Source organism: Polyodon spathula, chromosome 6 (genome assembly GCF_017654505.1).
Source record: "Polyodon spathula isolate WHYD16114869_AA chromosome 6, ASM1765450v1, whole genome shotgun sequence".
NCBI lineage: Eukaryota > Metazoa > Chordata > Actinopteri > Acipenseriformes > Polyodontidae > Polyodon > Polyodon spathula.
Window position 1 is genome coordinate 64,574,517 of NC_054539.1, and position 15,538 is coordinate 64,590,054.

Below are 15,538 nucleotides of genomic sequence, written 5' to 3' on the forward strand. Positions count from 1 at the left end.
AGTTTCCCTGATAACCTTTATCAATACAAGTACACCACTTTAAATCATTCGAATTCACCAAATCTATAGAACCACCGCATTAACAAGTTGGGAAAACAGATATTATCCAAGTGGTTGAAATCTAAGTACAGTATAAACAATTTAGTTATGCTATGAACTTAATTTTGAACAGTTCTGTATCGATTATGTATAGCAATATTTGTCATAATGAAAGGAAGCCTGCATCTTTCTGATCTTTGAGTTTCATGTTGAAGGCTTGGTTAAGAAATCTTACCCCCATTTTTTGTTATTTTCAGTCTTCCATCCCGTGGAATGTTCATATTGTCATAATGAAAGCATGATGGGATTTAGGTACCGATGCCAACAGTGCCACAATTACCAGCTCTGCCAGAACTGTTTTTGGCGTGGTAATGCCAGCGGCACTCACAGCAACCAACACCAGATGAAGGAACATTCTTCTTGGGTAAGAAACATTCTTTTGCGTCGCCTGCATATTATAAAACCTTGAGTCTCCACGTCCAGTTGCGTTTCCACAAACGCAACCTACAGTATAAGATTTTTTTTTTTTTTTATATGGATTATGGTATATAGTTTTATTTTTGTTGCTGTTTTGTTTTTTAAGCCACTTGTACTTTGGTACCAGACCTATATCTCATAACTTGATTCTGTTCATTTGCAACCCGAATGCTTCGGGACAGGCATATGGAATCACAACCTTGTCAGACAGAAGTCCTGTTATAAATAGTGTGTGAGTGTGGGAATGTAAGTTTGACAGGGATGGGATTAAATCTATCCCTGCCAGCAATCACAGATGTGGCCATTCCCCAATTTGATAATTGGTGCTTATTGGGGAATGGCCACATGTATAAAAGGAAGGAAAACCCGTTTGTCTGGTCGAGGGAATGCTAATGCTCAGCCTATAGTACATACTGCTTTGTTTAACCTTTTATTTTGGCCCTTGTGCCTGTTCATTTGTTGTTTTGTTTATTAAATGTGCACTCTAGTGCTTAAACTGCAAAATAAAAACAGGACAAATAAACAGGCACAAGGGACAAAATAAACAGTTAAACAAAACAATATGTGCTGTAGGCTGAGCATTAGCCTTTGCTAAATGTATACAAACACACATTAAAATACCCGCCTACTCCCTCCACATACCATTTAGACATCCTTCTCAAGATGCAATTGTCTGAACCCTCTAAAGATAGCGATGATGATTTCATTCCATCCGTGCGGTAATGCATGTGCTGCAAGTTTATTATTGCTTTCAGTTTGTGTGTTCGCTTTAATATTACAAATAAAAACAACTCTACAGCCATTGCATTAATGAAAAAAGATTAAACTATGTCGCTCTGTTCCCCTATCGACTTCTTATCCAGCACATCCCTCCCTGCTACATGATGACGTAGTTCCCTCGGGTACTAAATAGCAAACCAGGCCAAAAAAAGCTGATGTGGCCAGAAATGGGAACGCACTTGTTTAGTAGGTTCGGCAGTGGAAACTGTGGCAGGTAAAGGAAAGGGAGCTTGTGCATAGTGTATTCATAAGAACAGTGAGGTTCAAAATAAAAGGTACCTTGACCACTGTAATACATTGGATGCAGAGTAATATAGATCTCATAGTGTGTAGGGTAACTCTGTGAAAATGGGCACTTGATAACAGGACCATTGCTTAGTTCTTGCTGTTATGTGTTAGTAGTGTATTTCTGGACTTTACTAAACAGCCTGTGCATGTTAAGGAAGGTATGCATTATCAGTCCTCCTGCCTGTAATGTGTGGTATGTTGTTTGTCATGATTAGAAAAGACTTCCCAGCTGTTTTATACTCCCACATGAAATCTTACACAGATGAATCTGCTCTATTCAAGGTCCCAGAGCTGCCACACACTCTGAATGCATTGTGAATCAAGATAACTGGGGCTGCTGCCTACTGTTTAAAAGCAAACCTAGCAGATGGTATACTGATTATGTGTTTTGTGATGAAAATTCAACATTTTAATTTGCTATGATGTTCCATCCAACTTTTTAAAAACCTTTTTAACCCCTTTATTGAACTGACTCACATTTCTTACTGCTAGAATCTAGTCACAATTATAACCTTGGACCTCAAATTCTGTACTTTCAAACAGTTATAAAGTGCAGGTAATGTGTGCAGGTAATTATTTTTCAAAAATGTGACACATTGTATAAGAGATGCAGAAAAAAAAAGTTTCACTTCAAAGGAATATAACTCATCTGCCACGCTCTGTTGATCTCTTCATTTGCATTAGCAACACCTACACCACTGTCATGGATTTTATTTGAAGTACATTTAACCGTTATGCAGATTGCGTATTTTGCATTCATTAATGCAGTTTTATTTATTTATTTTTCTTTATGCAGATTACCACATCAGCTTTGTGTGTAGGTATTTGTTTATTTATTTATGAAAAGCAATGGCTTTCAATTTTTATTCTAGCACCTTTTAAATTATTAAATTGTAATAGTAAAAAGAAAAAAACGTTTTTCATGTGTTGAATGTTAGTTGAAAAGATTATTTGGTTAAAAACTGTTAAGACAATTTTGGAGAATGAAATGGTAAAGCTCAGTTTGTACATATTTTGTTGGGATCACATTGTGTTGGGACTATAAATCAAAATAATGTTTCTAGTATCAAAAATATGTTGTTCCCATATAATAGACTTGTTGCAATCATTTTGTTAAATGGCTTATGATTTGTTGAAAATGTGTTAGCAAGAAAGAAGTCCTATCAAGTTGTGTGTATTGAATCCTATGAAGGCATCTTGTGCAGTTTTGCTAATTTTAAGGTATTTTTTCCTACATTATAGTAAATATTTTTAAATATATGTATTGCATCTTCTAATGCTAAACAGCATAATGATGGCTGAAGATGTTTAAATATGGTGCTCACAAAAAAATGTATGAAAAGTAGGACAAATTGCGTAGGATTCAGTACAAACTGGGTAGAAAAATAAAAATGTGGCATAGTTCATTTCTGCAAATAAACCCTATGGTAGTTATGAGGTGAAACAACTTCCATAGTAAATACTCATTTTTGTCTGTCACTTTTTGTCAAAATTCCGATATTGTAGACCTTTGTCTACAAGCTAAACATAACTAATACATCATATTTATTATTTACAGGCTACTATTGTTAAAAAGAGCACCTGTGTACTGTACATTTATTTAATGTAACGTTACAGTATTGGATTTTGATGGATTTTTTTTTTTTTATTTAGCTTTTCAAATGAGAAATCCAAGGCTTCTCAGATGAATGTAAAACTAATCCCCAGATTTACAAAATAAGTGAAAAGCAGCGTTTAAATTAGAAGACATGCAAAGCTTCTGTTTTTTATTATTATTCATATGGATTGTCGGGTGAAACTTCAGAATCGTACAACAGTTTTATAAATATGATAACAATTGCAAGGTCTAAATCGCTCACCAGATGGCAGTAAAAACTTCCAAATTTGTATTTGCACTTGTTAAAACAAAACATATCGCAACTGTCTTTGAATTATGTCCATAAGCCTGTCACAAACAGAGCACTGTACCAGCATTATCATTTCTACAAACCAGTAGTAGCATCTTACTAGGTAATCTTGGGGCTCAACTGCAGAAAAAAAACTAAAAAACATGGTGTTACCTGACAGCACAAACATATACAGTGCCTATAGAAAGTCTACACCCCCTTTCAAAATTGTCACGTTTTGTTGCATTATAGCCTGGAATTAAAATGCATTAAAATAGATTTTTATTTTCATTTATCTACACATCCTACCCCACAACGTCCAAGTGAAAAAAATATTATATGCATTTGTAGAAAATGTGTTCAAAATAAAAACTGAAATAGCATGGTTGGATAAGTGTCCACCCCCCTTGTAATAGCAATCCTAAATGAACTCAGGTGTAACCAATCACCTTCAAAATCACACACCAAGTTAAGTGGCCTCCACTTGTGTTAAATTGTAGTGATTCACATGATTACAGGATAACTTCAGCAGTTCCTGTAGGTTCTGGGTAGTGCATTTCAAAGCAAAGACTCAACCATGAGCACCAAGGCGCTTTCAAAGTTGTTGAAAGGTACAGATCAGGAAATGGGTATAAAAAAATATCAAAGGCCTTGAATATCCCTTGGCGCATGGTGAAGACGATTATTAAGAAGTGGAAGGTGTATGGCACCACCAAGACCCTGCATAGATCAGGCCGTTCCTCCAAACTGGATGACCGAGCAAGAAGGAGACTGATCAGAGAGGCTACCAAAAGTTCAATGGCAACTTTGCAAGAGCTACAGGCTTTTATGGCCAAGACTGTGCATGTGACAACAATATCCCAAGCACTCCACAAATCTGGCCTGTATGGTAGGATGGCAAGAAGGAAGCCATTACTCAAGAAAGCCCACCTTGAATCCCGTTTGAAGTATGCAGAAAAACACTCAGGAGATTCTGTAGCCATGTGGCAAAAAGTTTTGTGGTCTGACAAAACTAAAATGTGACTTTTTTGGCCTAAATGCAAAGCATTATGTTTGGCGCAAACCCAACAAACCACATCACTGAAAGAACACCATCCCCAATGTGAAGCATGGTGGTGGCAGCATCACGTTATGGGGATGTTTCTCATCGGCAGGGATTGGGGCACTTGTCAGGTAGAAGGGAAAATGAATGGAGCAAAGTACAGAGAAGTCCTTGAAGAAAACCTGCTGTCCTCTGCAAGAAAGCTGAAACTGGGACGGAAGTTCACCTTTCAGAATGACAACGGCCCAAAGCACACAGCCAAAGCTGCACTGGAGTGGCTACAGAATAAAAAGATAATGTCCTTGTGACCCAGTCAGAGCCCCGAATCCAATCAAAAATTTGTGTCATGACTTGAAGATTGCTGTCCATCAACGCTCCCAAAGAAACTTGACAGAGCTTGAACAGTTTTGTAAAGAAGAATGGTCAAATATTGCCAAATCTAGGTTTGCAAAGTTGGTAGAGACCTATCCCAACAGACTCACAGCTGTAATTGCTGCCAAAGGTGCTTCCACCAAGTGTTAACACAGGGGGGTGGAAACTTATCCAATTCTGATCTTTCAGCTTTGCATTTTTAATATATAATTTTTTTTCTCAGTAAAAACTTTTTTCCTCTTAACAGTGTAGAGTATGGTGTGTAGATAAGTGGAAAAAAATCCTCATTAAAATGCATGAAACTCTGAGGCACTGACACAACAAAATGTGAAAAAGGTTCAAGGGGGTGTAGACTTTCTATAGGCACTGTATTGTAACAGAGGGATGGGATATGTATCATGTTTTACAAAACACCATAATAAAGTAGCATTAAAAAGCTGTATAAAATACATACAGTAGTGTATCAAAGACAAAAAAACACGTAACCAGAGACGCCCCCTTCCCAGGTAGGTAGGTAGATGGGATCTGTTCAAAGAATTTAATAACAAATATTGCCTGACCATCTTTTACTCAAACACGCTGTATCTATTGACAGCTTGTACATCAGTTACTAGTGACTATGCATTTCTTTCTGGAATACTTATATAGAATCTCTTGATGCCAAATTGTTATTATGTAAGGATGCCCAACATATCAGAATATGTTTTGCCTCCCAGTGGTTGAATGTTGCAAATGAAAACAAAAAGTATACATGCAGTACTTTTGAATCTTCTCGGGTATGATATTACTGTAAAGTGTTGTACTCCCAGCTATTTACATTTTCTTTCATAGCCTGATAGAAGTTTGTTGGTTTCATTCTGTGTACCTCTTTTGACAACAACTACTGTATATACTGTACATCATCATTAAGCTTTATAGCTCAGATAGCAAAACAGAAAATAAAATTTATTTTTTTCAAATTGATTCTGGTGGTATGCAGCATTGGCTTATATGGTAAAAACGGACGGTGTAGGCCTATTTTTTTTTTCGTCCATATTCAACATAACAATGTGTTTTAAAAACAAATATGTGAGCCTTGGCTGTACTACTTTCTCATTTCAGTCTGCTATTTAGTAATTGTGTAGTTGACTGCTTCCTTTCTTAACGGTTGTCTTGACTCACATTGTTAGGCTGGTCATGAATGTCATATATATATATTTTTTTAATTAAGCTCAAATTCTTTGGGCGGTATGACTGTGAAACTGAGGTTGTTTGACTTTTACATTAACCCGACTGCTCTGGGCCTTTTAAAGTAATTCACACTTATTATGGTTAAAGTAGTGTCCCAATCACTGCATTTTTCTATTACTACTTCTGCTTGTAAGTTTTTGGATCTGACTGGGCAAATTATGAGACTCACTAAACAGAATAACAGATACAGGAAGAAAAAATACATAGCTGACTGTGATAGTGACGGTTTAAAACGTTAAATTTAGCACCTCATGAAATACAACTGAACTGATATATCTGTAAAATAAAATAAACCGTGACAGTGTGGCTCCATGACTGTAATTATCAGGACAAGCACCTTTTATTTTTGCTTTGAATACACGTACGCTACAGATAAGCTTCCAATACTTCCAACATGTTGAAGTAAATGTAATTATTTTGTTGTCCCGAGCCAAGGTCCTGAGGGAGCAGCACTAATTATTTTTCTGCCAAGGAGGTGAGACACTTGCTTGACCTTGAACCAAGGCTCTCGTCCAGCACGTCTTGGGAAAACAGACTTTTCAACAAATTCCTTGAGCTAAAGCACTTGCTTGACAGCATTCTTAAATGTGCTGCATTGTAAGTGTCATGAGGATTGGAGCCTCATCTGAAACATTCCACTACGTTTGAGATCATATATCAACCTTATTAAAAAGGACATTAAACCCATAGGCACCACAGGAGTGTACCTGTGCACTGCAGAAGCACTGTTTGATGGCCGCACAGAATTACATCTTGAAATCACTTCCTCTAGTCTGAAGAATCAAGTTCAAATGCTGCCTTCCCTTTGAGTGTTGTGCTTTGGTACAGATAATGATTCCAGACACAGTGCTCTTCCCTTCTCGCCAGGATCTACCACCTCCCCACCCCCCTCCACATCTTACCTCCCTTCGAGAATTACATTAGAACTGTGGTTTTGTTTTAGTTCAGAATATTATTTTTGATCCAGCAGCATTGAGGGATTTGTTGCCCTTGTTGACCTTTGACAAAAGGCAGGTTTTCTTTCAAACTGCAGTATGGTTGCATTTTTTTTAAACTTATATTTTTGAAGCATTGTACTAAATTATTACACTTAGTGTAATATTCATTCTTACAATTGACTGGTTTTGTTTTTTTAGGAAAACCTGGCCTATATAAATTTTAGCTTCTCAGGTGGTCTGGGTTCTATCTCTAGTTCTTTTGCTAGGATTTTCTGGTTTGGTGTGCATGACATTGGGCTAGTTACAATATCCACTGTATTGTATACAGGGTTGGGAAATATTTAGAGTATTCATTAACTGCATATTATTATTGTTTTATTAATTGCTGTTTAGATAAGCTCTTATTTGTGTAAATAGTTATGATGCTGTGAGTATTTACATACACATCTAATAAAAGGCACATTATTTACTATATGTATTCTTGGTGTTTCTGTAGAGGGTAGTAGGTGACTTTTAAAAATAATTTTAAGATAATTTAATTTACTTTGTGTATAGCCTTAAAGGGCAGCCAATTTACTCCCTGGAAAGTTTCACAAAGATGAGTGCTAGAGCTGCAGGAAAGAATGAACCGAGCCATCAATCTGTTACCAAGGTTGTCAAGCTTTCTCTGACTGACCTAAAGGCTGAATTACTACATTAGAAAAAAAAGTAATACATCACCATGCACTCTCTTGCCTTAAGGCAGGGGGAGTTATTAGCACACACACACACACACACACACACACACACACACACACACACACACACACACACACACACACACACACACACACACATATGTATATGTATATATATATATATATATATATATATATATATATATATATATATATATATATATATATAATACAAAGCTTGACCGATAATGATTCCTTTCATTTTATAATATGCATTTTATAAAAGTATAGGTTTCAAAGATGTATTTTATAATATTTGATTTCAGTATTAACATATTGTTTTTATAATGTGGATTATGTTGACCATGGATTTGGTCTTGTTGCTGGAATATTCGAGATACTGGCGGTAGTTGAGGGTATGATCAAGGGGGACTCCCAAGTACCTCGATTTGTAGTCGTGCACAAGCGGGGTACCACAGAATACCACATTGAGTGGTATCGTGGCCTCAGAACTTAGAGACAGTGATCTCCATGAAGTACTTTTAATTTGTGAAATATGGAATGTTGATTGACGGTCAGTGTAACAGAAGTCAAGGGACGGATGGCTACTTGAGTAGTTTCTTATGGGAGAGAATGAGAGCAAAAGCTGATTTAAAAATAGTGCAGGATATTATATTGAACTGAGCAAAAACGTACTTGTGGTCCCACGAAGAGCTTTTTTTTTTTTCTAATTTAAGAAATACGTAATTTTGTTGCATTAAAAAAAATAGTTAAATGTATTTTGTTAATTTTTTAGTTTACTGTAACTTTCAATAAAGGAGTCACAAAACTTGAGTTTCAATGCCTACTTCTCATTTCTTTCACAGAAATCACCTGCAAAGAAGCTGAGCCATGCGATAAGCAAGTCTCTTGGATGTGTTCCAAGCAGAGAACCCTCTCATCCTATGTTCCCTGAACAGCCAGAAAAACCCCTTGACTTAGCACACATAGTGTAAGTAATGGAATGTTTTAATATGTATCCTAGAACATATGCAGTACCACGATTTTGAGTTTACATAAAATATGCTTTGTTGTCAAGAAACATTTCTCACACAGATCTTGTACAACTAGGGTCAAAAGTGTTTTAGGATTGAGACATGGTTTTAAAAAAAAAAAAAAAAAAAAAACTATATATAGATCTTTTATTTAACATGTAATCAAAGAAACTACAAAGTGATATTGCAAAAGTCTAACCATAATAGTAGTACAGTAATAGTAAGCCATAATAGTAGTACAGTATTTCATGTTAGGCTTCAAAATGTCACATTTTACAATTTGTCAGTTTTTCATAAAGTATATTGAAAATTACAAAGCGGTATGTAATTCCGTATGTTAACGTAACATTATTCAGAAGGTTAATTCGACTTTAGGAAGCAAAATTAGTTAATTCTGTAGAGTGATGCAAAACTTTTGGCCATAGCTGTAGAACGCCACAACCAGTTAGACTCTGTTTTGTTAGAACCAGTTAGAATCTTGTTTGATGTTAAGCCAGTGGAAATGCAGTATTTCCATTAATTAATGTGCACTGTACTGTATTTACATAAAGATTACTCAGAACATTGTTATAGACCTTTGGTTTATCTGTAGATGTATTTTTTTATATATATTTGCTTATATTTAGATACAGTAAACAACTAACTAGAAAGAGATACAATACAAGATAAAATCTGGAAATAAATAAATAAACAAACAAACAAGTGACAGCAGTCAAAAAGTTCTTAAAGATTACAAATGCAGATTGTTTTTTTCATCTGTAATATTTAACACAGTTTAAGTAAGAAATAGACAGTATATTGGAACCAGTACAGAATTGCTGAAACATCTTGAAACGTTTCCTTGCAGAACGTTTCCTTGCAGAATTGTTGTAAGTGCTGTACAAATACCACAAAATTATAGTACAAAGTCTACCACCTCTACATACATATGAACAGGGTTAGAAGCAAATTATTTGAAACTTAAGTGTAACACTTTCATACAGGTGTAGGCCCACCATGGGCAACCAGAATGGACTCCATGTGACCGCTGTGAAAATTGATTAAATTGTTCTGGATGGTTACAATGCCATTTCTCAAAGCTTAATGCCTTTAATACCTTCATTTGGTTGAAGTGGAAAGTAGTCAGTTATGTTCTCCGGCCCATTTAAAACTTTATGATTTGTGTTTAACCCTACTCTGACTGTTCACTTAATAAATACAAATCTCTTTTTTTTTTTCTTGGAATTTCATCCAAGAAAGGGGCAGGATATCTATTGTCCATTTACCCAAATATATATATATAATTTGTAGCGCTGTGTTGCCATTTTTTCCTTTTAATGCTTTGGAGAAGACTTTTGAGGCAATTTGCATCTAATAGCAGCCAAACCATGTAAACAGAGAGAATTACATTTCAAATGTCATGGTAATTCAGGAGGCCCAAGAAAATTATCCAAACATAAGAAGACAGTACAGTAAGTGGAAGTGACACATTAGGGAAGTAATTAAACTGGCAAACAAACAGGGAAGAAAAGTGAGACAAGTGGGTAGAGGAGACTCTGTTAGCTCTGTTAATCTGAAACTAAAACTCATTGGAAATTGGCAAATTGACAAAGGGGCCCAGCCATTTAAAGTGGGGATATCAGAAACACAAGCCAAGTTTCAAGAAACCATTGGGGCAGCCTTCCCCAGCACAAAGCAAATAGGCCCAACAGTAAAACTGATGGGGGTCAAGGTGCCCCAATTATTTCTTCTAACTTGTATCAAAAACACAAGCTAAGTTAGAAGAAACAATTGGGTCAAACTTGTGGGTAGGTGTCAAGGTTGCCCCAGCTGCCTGCCATGTGTGTGTGTGTGTGTCTATATATATATATATATATATATATATATATATATATATATATATATATATATATATCTATATATATATATATATATAAAAAAACAACAAAAACAACATATGAATCCAAATTAACATGTATTTATACTAAAGTAATACAAAAATGACTACAAAAGATACTGTAAATACAGTATAATCGTAAATCTCGAAAAACTACTCACTTCTAAATCTTTTGTAGTCATTTTTGTATTACTTTAGTATAAATACGTGTTAATTTGGATTCATATGTTGTTTTTTTTCTGACTTTATGTGAACGAAAAGACACACATTTGCCCGTTTTCCTCATTGGAAATAGTGATATTTTGAAATATCACTGTCCTGGTCACAAAAGCAAAGTTTGTGGGGAATAATAGCCATTTTCTATACTTTTGAGGCATAAGCAATTAGGAAATAACACTTACTACCCAGGAACAAAAATTGTGTTACACAGTGTTATTTAAGATGTGTAAAGTAAATTACTAACAATTAAGATTGGGTCATTTTATATGCATTCTGAGACCAAAAAAAAGGTCAAAGGTCAAATTTCAGGGTAATGTATTTTAACAAGACCAATATTTATATATAATATCTTTATTTATTATATTAAATAAGCTCGTTCATATTATTTAATCAACAGTATACCACAAATACAATAGAAACTGTCAACACTGAAAATACTTCAGCATAATGTAGTTGACATATCTGACTTAAAGCAGAGATTTCAAAATATTCAGTATGCTTCTCTCCGTAGTAACACAAGTATCAAATTCTCACCTCGAGCTGGTAGAGTTACTTTCTCCACCCCCACAAATCGTAATGAGTGTGGAGATGATCCGTGACCAGATTTTTTTTTTTATAGTGTTTGGCTATTGCAAATTCAAGATTTTGTTTCCTAATTGTTGCTTTATGTTCAGAGACCCTTATTTTTAAGGCTCTGACCTATGTAAACCAGTCTGCATGGACAAATTGAAATGCATTGAAATGCAGAGCTGCTAGAAGTAGCCTAAAATATATATGGTCAGGAATGTTGTGTTCACTGTTGTGTAGAGTGACAGATCTGGAAATATTTCAACTATCAGTTAATATATTGATTTTTAACTATTCACAAACTACTCTGTAGGTCTGCAGCGCCATATGATTTTTATTTTTTGGCTCAGAAAAGAATAGCTCACAATTGAATCAGTGTAGTATCTGTCAATAAACAAATCTGTAACTTGTTGGTGTAATGATTGTAAAGCATATTACCATAGCCACCCCGCCATATTATAAAAGTGATAATAAAGTAAATAGTGTAAGTGCAAAGGTGAATTAAGGCAGTTTCCTTTTTTTGTTGCAGTTAAACCTTTAAAGACTCATCTGCATTATGTAAGCTTAATCAGCTACCCATGGTTACTAACTTGGCTGCAAATGCTGTCTTTGTTCTCCTTCTCCGAAGTGGGGGGGTGAAAGCAGTGTGGGAAAGCCTTATCCTCATGGTCATGGACATTTTGAACGTGGTTGGCCACTGATTTCCACTTGGCCTCAGCCTCCTTACCACTCTGTGATGTTGCTGCAGACCAGTAAAGATGGTTAACCACCATTTTACGCCAGTCCTTTAAGAAGCTTCCAGCTTCTTTGTAACACCTAGAAATTAAAAAATGGCACTGTTATTTTTTTTTAATTAAAAAAAAAAAAAAACAAATATGATAAACATCTACGTGTAGTATTACTACATTACTACATGTTTAATTATGTGGATGTAGCTTTAGCAACATGCCAAATGTCACAGTAGTGCTTCACTGATGGTTTCTCTTATCTCAAGTATGCCTGTATCTGGGGGTGGCTGTCTATTACGACTGCATGCATTTTTAGACCGGACTCCTCCAGAAATGCCAGACTTCTGGTCATGCCCTCTTTCTTTCTCCGTTCCGGTGCCGCTGCCTGCTTCGTTGTTCTGAAAAAAACAAAACAATGCACATGGCTTTAAAATAAAGTGCATCTTTGTGTGATACAAACAAGGGGCAGTGTTGATTTAGTAATGAAATGTCATATTTTCTGTATTGACCTGCACAAGTTGTCTATCTGTTACTCGATTGGTCTGAAGCTCCATGACGATGTAGGAGCCATACTTGGCGCAGTGACCAGGGCTGTCTGCTGTCATTTCGCCTCCTAGTACAACTGCTTCTTTCTGACTCAAATGTTGAAGGAGCTCACTCTGGTGACTCTTCCACTGCCAGTATATGGTAGACTGGAGCAGGTTGCACAAGCACCTGTAATGTGAGGAAGCGCTGATTGTCTTCACCTTGTGTAATAGTATATAATGGAGATTATAATTTCATGTGAACAGATTACTTTTATTAAACAAACGATGTATTGCAAAGTGAAGCTTATTTGTAATTTATTATACATGTACCTTGTACGGGCAATTCCTTTTTTTTTTTTTTTTATATAGCATACATGGGTTACTATATGTGTTCCATAGAAACCATGGCCCTATCTGCACTCTACAAGGAGTTATTAGCCAGTTTTGTAAGTTGATGACATCATCCAACGTGGCGTCATGTTTTTTATTGTAGCAGCTTCCCTTGAGCAAGGTTTAAAGACAATCACACTAGGATCATGTGTGCCAATTTTTGGTTCAATCGGACTAGCGGTTTCAGAGATAAAGTTTTTGTAAGCCAGTTTTTTTTGTTGATGATGTCATCCAATGTGGCGGCCATGTTTTTTATTGCAGCAACTTCCCTTTAACACCCTTTAAAGACATATAATAATAATAATAATAATAATAATAATAATAATAATAATAATAATAATAATAATAAAACACAGCAATAACAATATGCTTCCCAGCCCTATGGGCCTGGAAGCCTATAATAATTTAAGACCTGAACAAAAAGCAATAAGGGAGGTACTGGTAGACAGAGTGACTTTTTTAAATCGGGATACAACTGTTTACAAGTATAGGTGTTGCGAGAGAAAATAGTAATTAGAAAGTGTCTGGAGTAATGTATAATGTGTTGTCAACCTGGATAAAAAAAATGGAGTCTAATAAAATTCAGCAAAGCTACGTACATCTTCTTAAATGTGATTTGCAGTTATCTAATATTTACATCACTGAGCTCATTTTCTTGCATACAGTATTTGGATTTAAAATGTAGGGCTTTGATTTTTTTTTTTTTCGCCCATTACACCTGAAGGTCAGCTTAATAGACCAGAAGAGCTCTATGGGCTTTTTGTTTTTTAAATTGGATGTGATGTCAGTTGCAATGGTGCTGTCTATAAACTGGCATTTCTGTCCAGCACAGACCTGTAACCTTCTCCTGAGCATTCCTTTAGCAAGCCTCTACCAGACACCTGCTACAATAGGGTCAGTGATGATGCTTGTATTTTGCATCTCTATTCAAAACAGAAACATTAGTATTTTTATTTCTAATTTAAGGTCTAGATATGAAATACTTGAAGTTGCCGTTCCAACCCAGACTTAATGATATAATTCAGAAAAATAATTACATAATTCAGAAAAATTGAAAAAAGATTTTCTTAAGGCCCCAGTTGTATTCACAAGAGAATCTAATGTAGGTGATATTTTAGTTCACAGTAAACATAAAAGAATAATTGACGGAATTGGTTCTACAAATATTTGCACTAGTACATGTAAAATGTGTAAATACATGGACAAAAGTAAAAATATAATTAAACATAAGAACAACACATATCCACTAAAAACTAATACCTACTTTAAAATAGCAATGTTGTTTAAGGAATAAACATTGTAACATTGTGATGAAATAAAATATGTTGGAGAGACTGGAACAACTTTCTATAAAATAATTCAGAACCACCTTTAATTAATTAGAAATAAATAAGAAATAGTACAGCATTTTACCATCAAGGACATTTACCATCATTTACTTGACATAAATGGGTAAAGTGTGTAGAATTCACGTATGATAATAACATATAGGTTTCTATAGACCTATAGGCCAAATGCCCCAATTCTCTATAAAAAACCTATAGGTTCAATACAATAGCCTATAAGTCTTCTGTAGAATTCTATAGGTAACCTGTAAATTATTTTCATAAGAGTTAGAACACCTAAAATTAGACAGTGCCACAGTAAATAAACAAAATTCATTAAATGTTGTGCATGCTGATGCGCAGCGGAGGTGAAATCAAGGCTGTTCCTCAGAGCCAGCATTGCATGATAATATAAATATAAGTTTATATAAAATAAAGTTAATTAGAATTAATACAGATTTAAACATAGAAGTAAAAATGATGTAATAATATATAGAACACCATTACATCATGTAAGAATAAATTATGGATTTGAATATAAACAATAACAAGTAGTTGTCATGCCGTCAAAAACCTATAAATATCTCCAGTGTTTTGATTCAAACACGTGCTCCCTTGAGAAAGATATGTAACTATGGCTCTGCACTATAGCATTATAAAGGGTGAGCACTGTGTGTATATATGTATGTATGTGTGTGTATATATTATATATGGAATGATACATGACAGCATCTATTTTCTCATAAGTCCTGTTTCATATATTAATGCAACTAATAATACTGTAGATGTGAACATTGTAATGACTGAACACGTGTCCACTATTTTATAGCCTCCTGATGCCTTACTAATTCCGTAGAGGAGACCATCTGTCTCAAACCATCTGCTATCAACATGTAGTCGACAAGATGAATGAGACATACATACAGTATGAACAGAACATTTGCTAAAGTTTTCATTTTGAAATTCTGGTCAGGAAGAGACAACCGAACACTGGTTTTAATCTCAGGTTACAATCGGAGCAGAAAATGCCACTAATGTTCCACTGAACACTGTCAGTTCCAGTACCCTATCGCACACTATAGTTTGTACTGTAGTTTTTCAGGTGAAATAGTTAAATGCTGATGTTGTCTTCCAGGTTAAGTC

At 35.2% G+C, this 15,538-nt stretch overlaps 1 protein-coding gene across 4 annotated transcripts in view; it reads left to right on the forward strand.

Annotated features, from left to right (window-relative positions):
* LOC121317468 (dystrobrevin beta-like) overlaps window positions 1-15,538 on the forward strand; it is a 90,563-nt gene that overhangs the window by 29,109 nt on the left and 45,916 nt on the right. For all 4 annotated transcript variants that reach the window (XM_041253425.1, XM_041253424.1, XM_041253427.1 and 1 more), the window contains exons 9-10: window positions 297-463; window positions 8,596-8,720. In XM_041253425.1, the coding sequence (XP_041109359.1) occupies window positions 297-463; window positions 8,596-8,720 (292 nt within the window). The remainder of the gene's footprint in view (window positions 1-296; window positions 464-8,595; window positions 8,721-15,538) is intronic.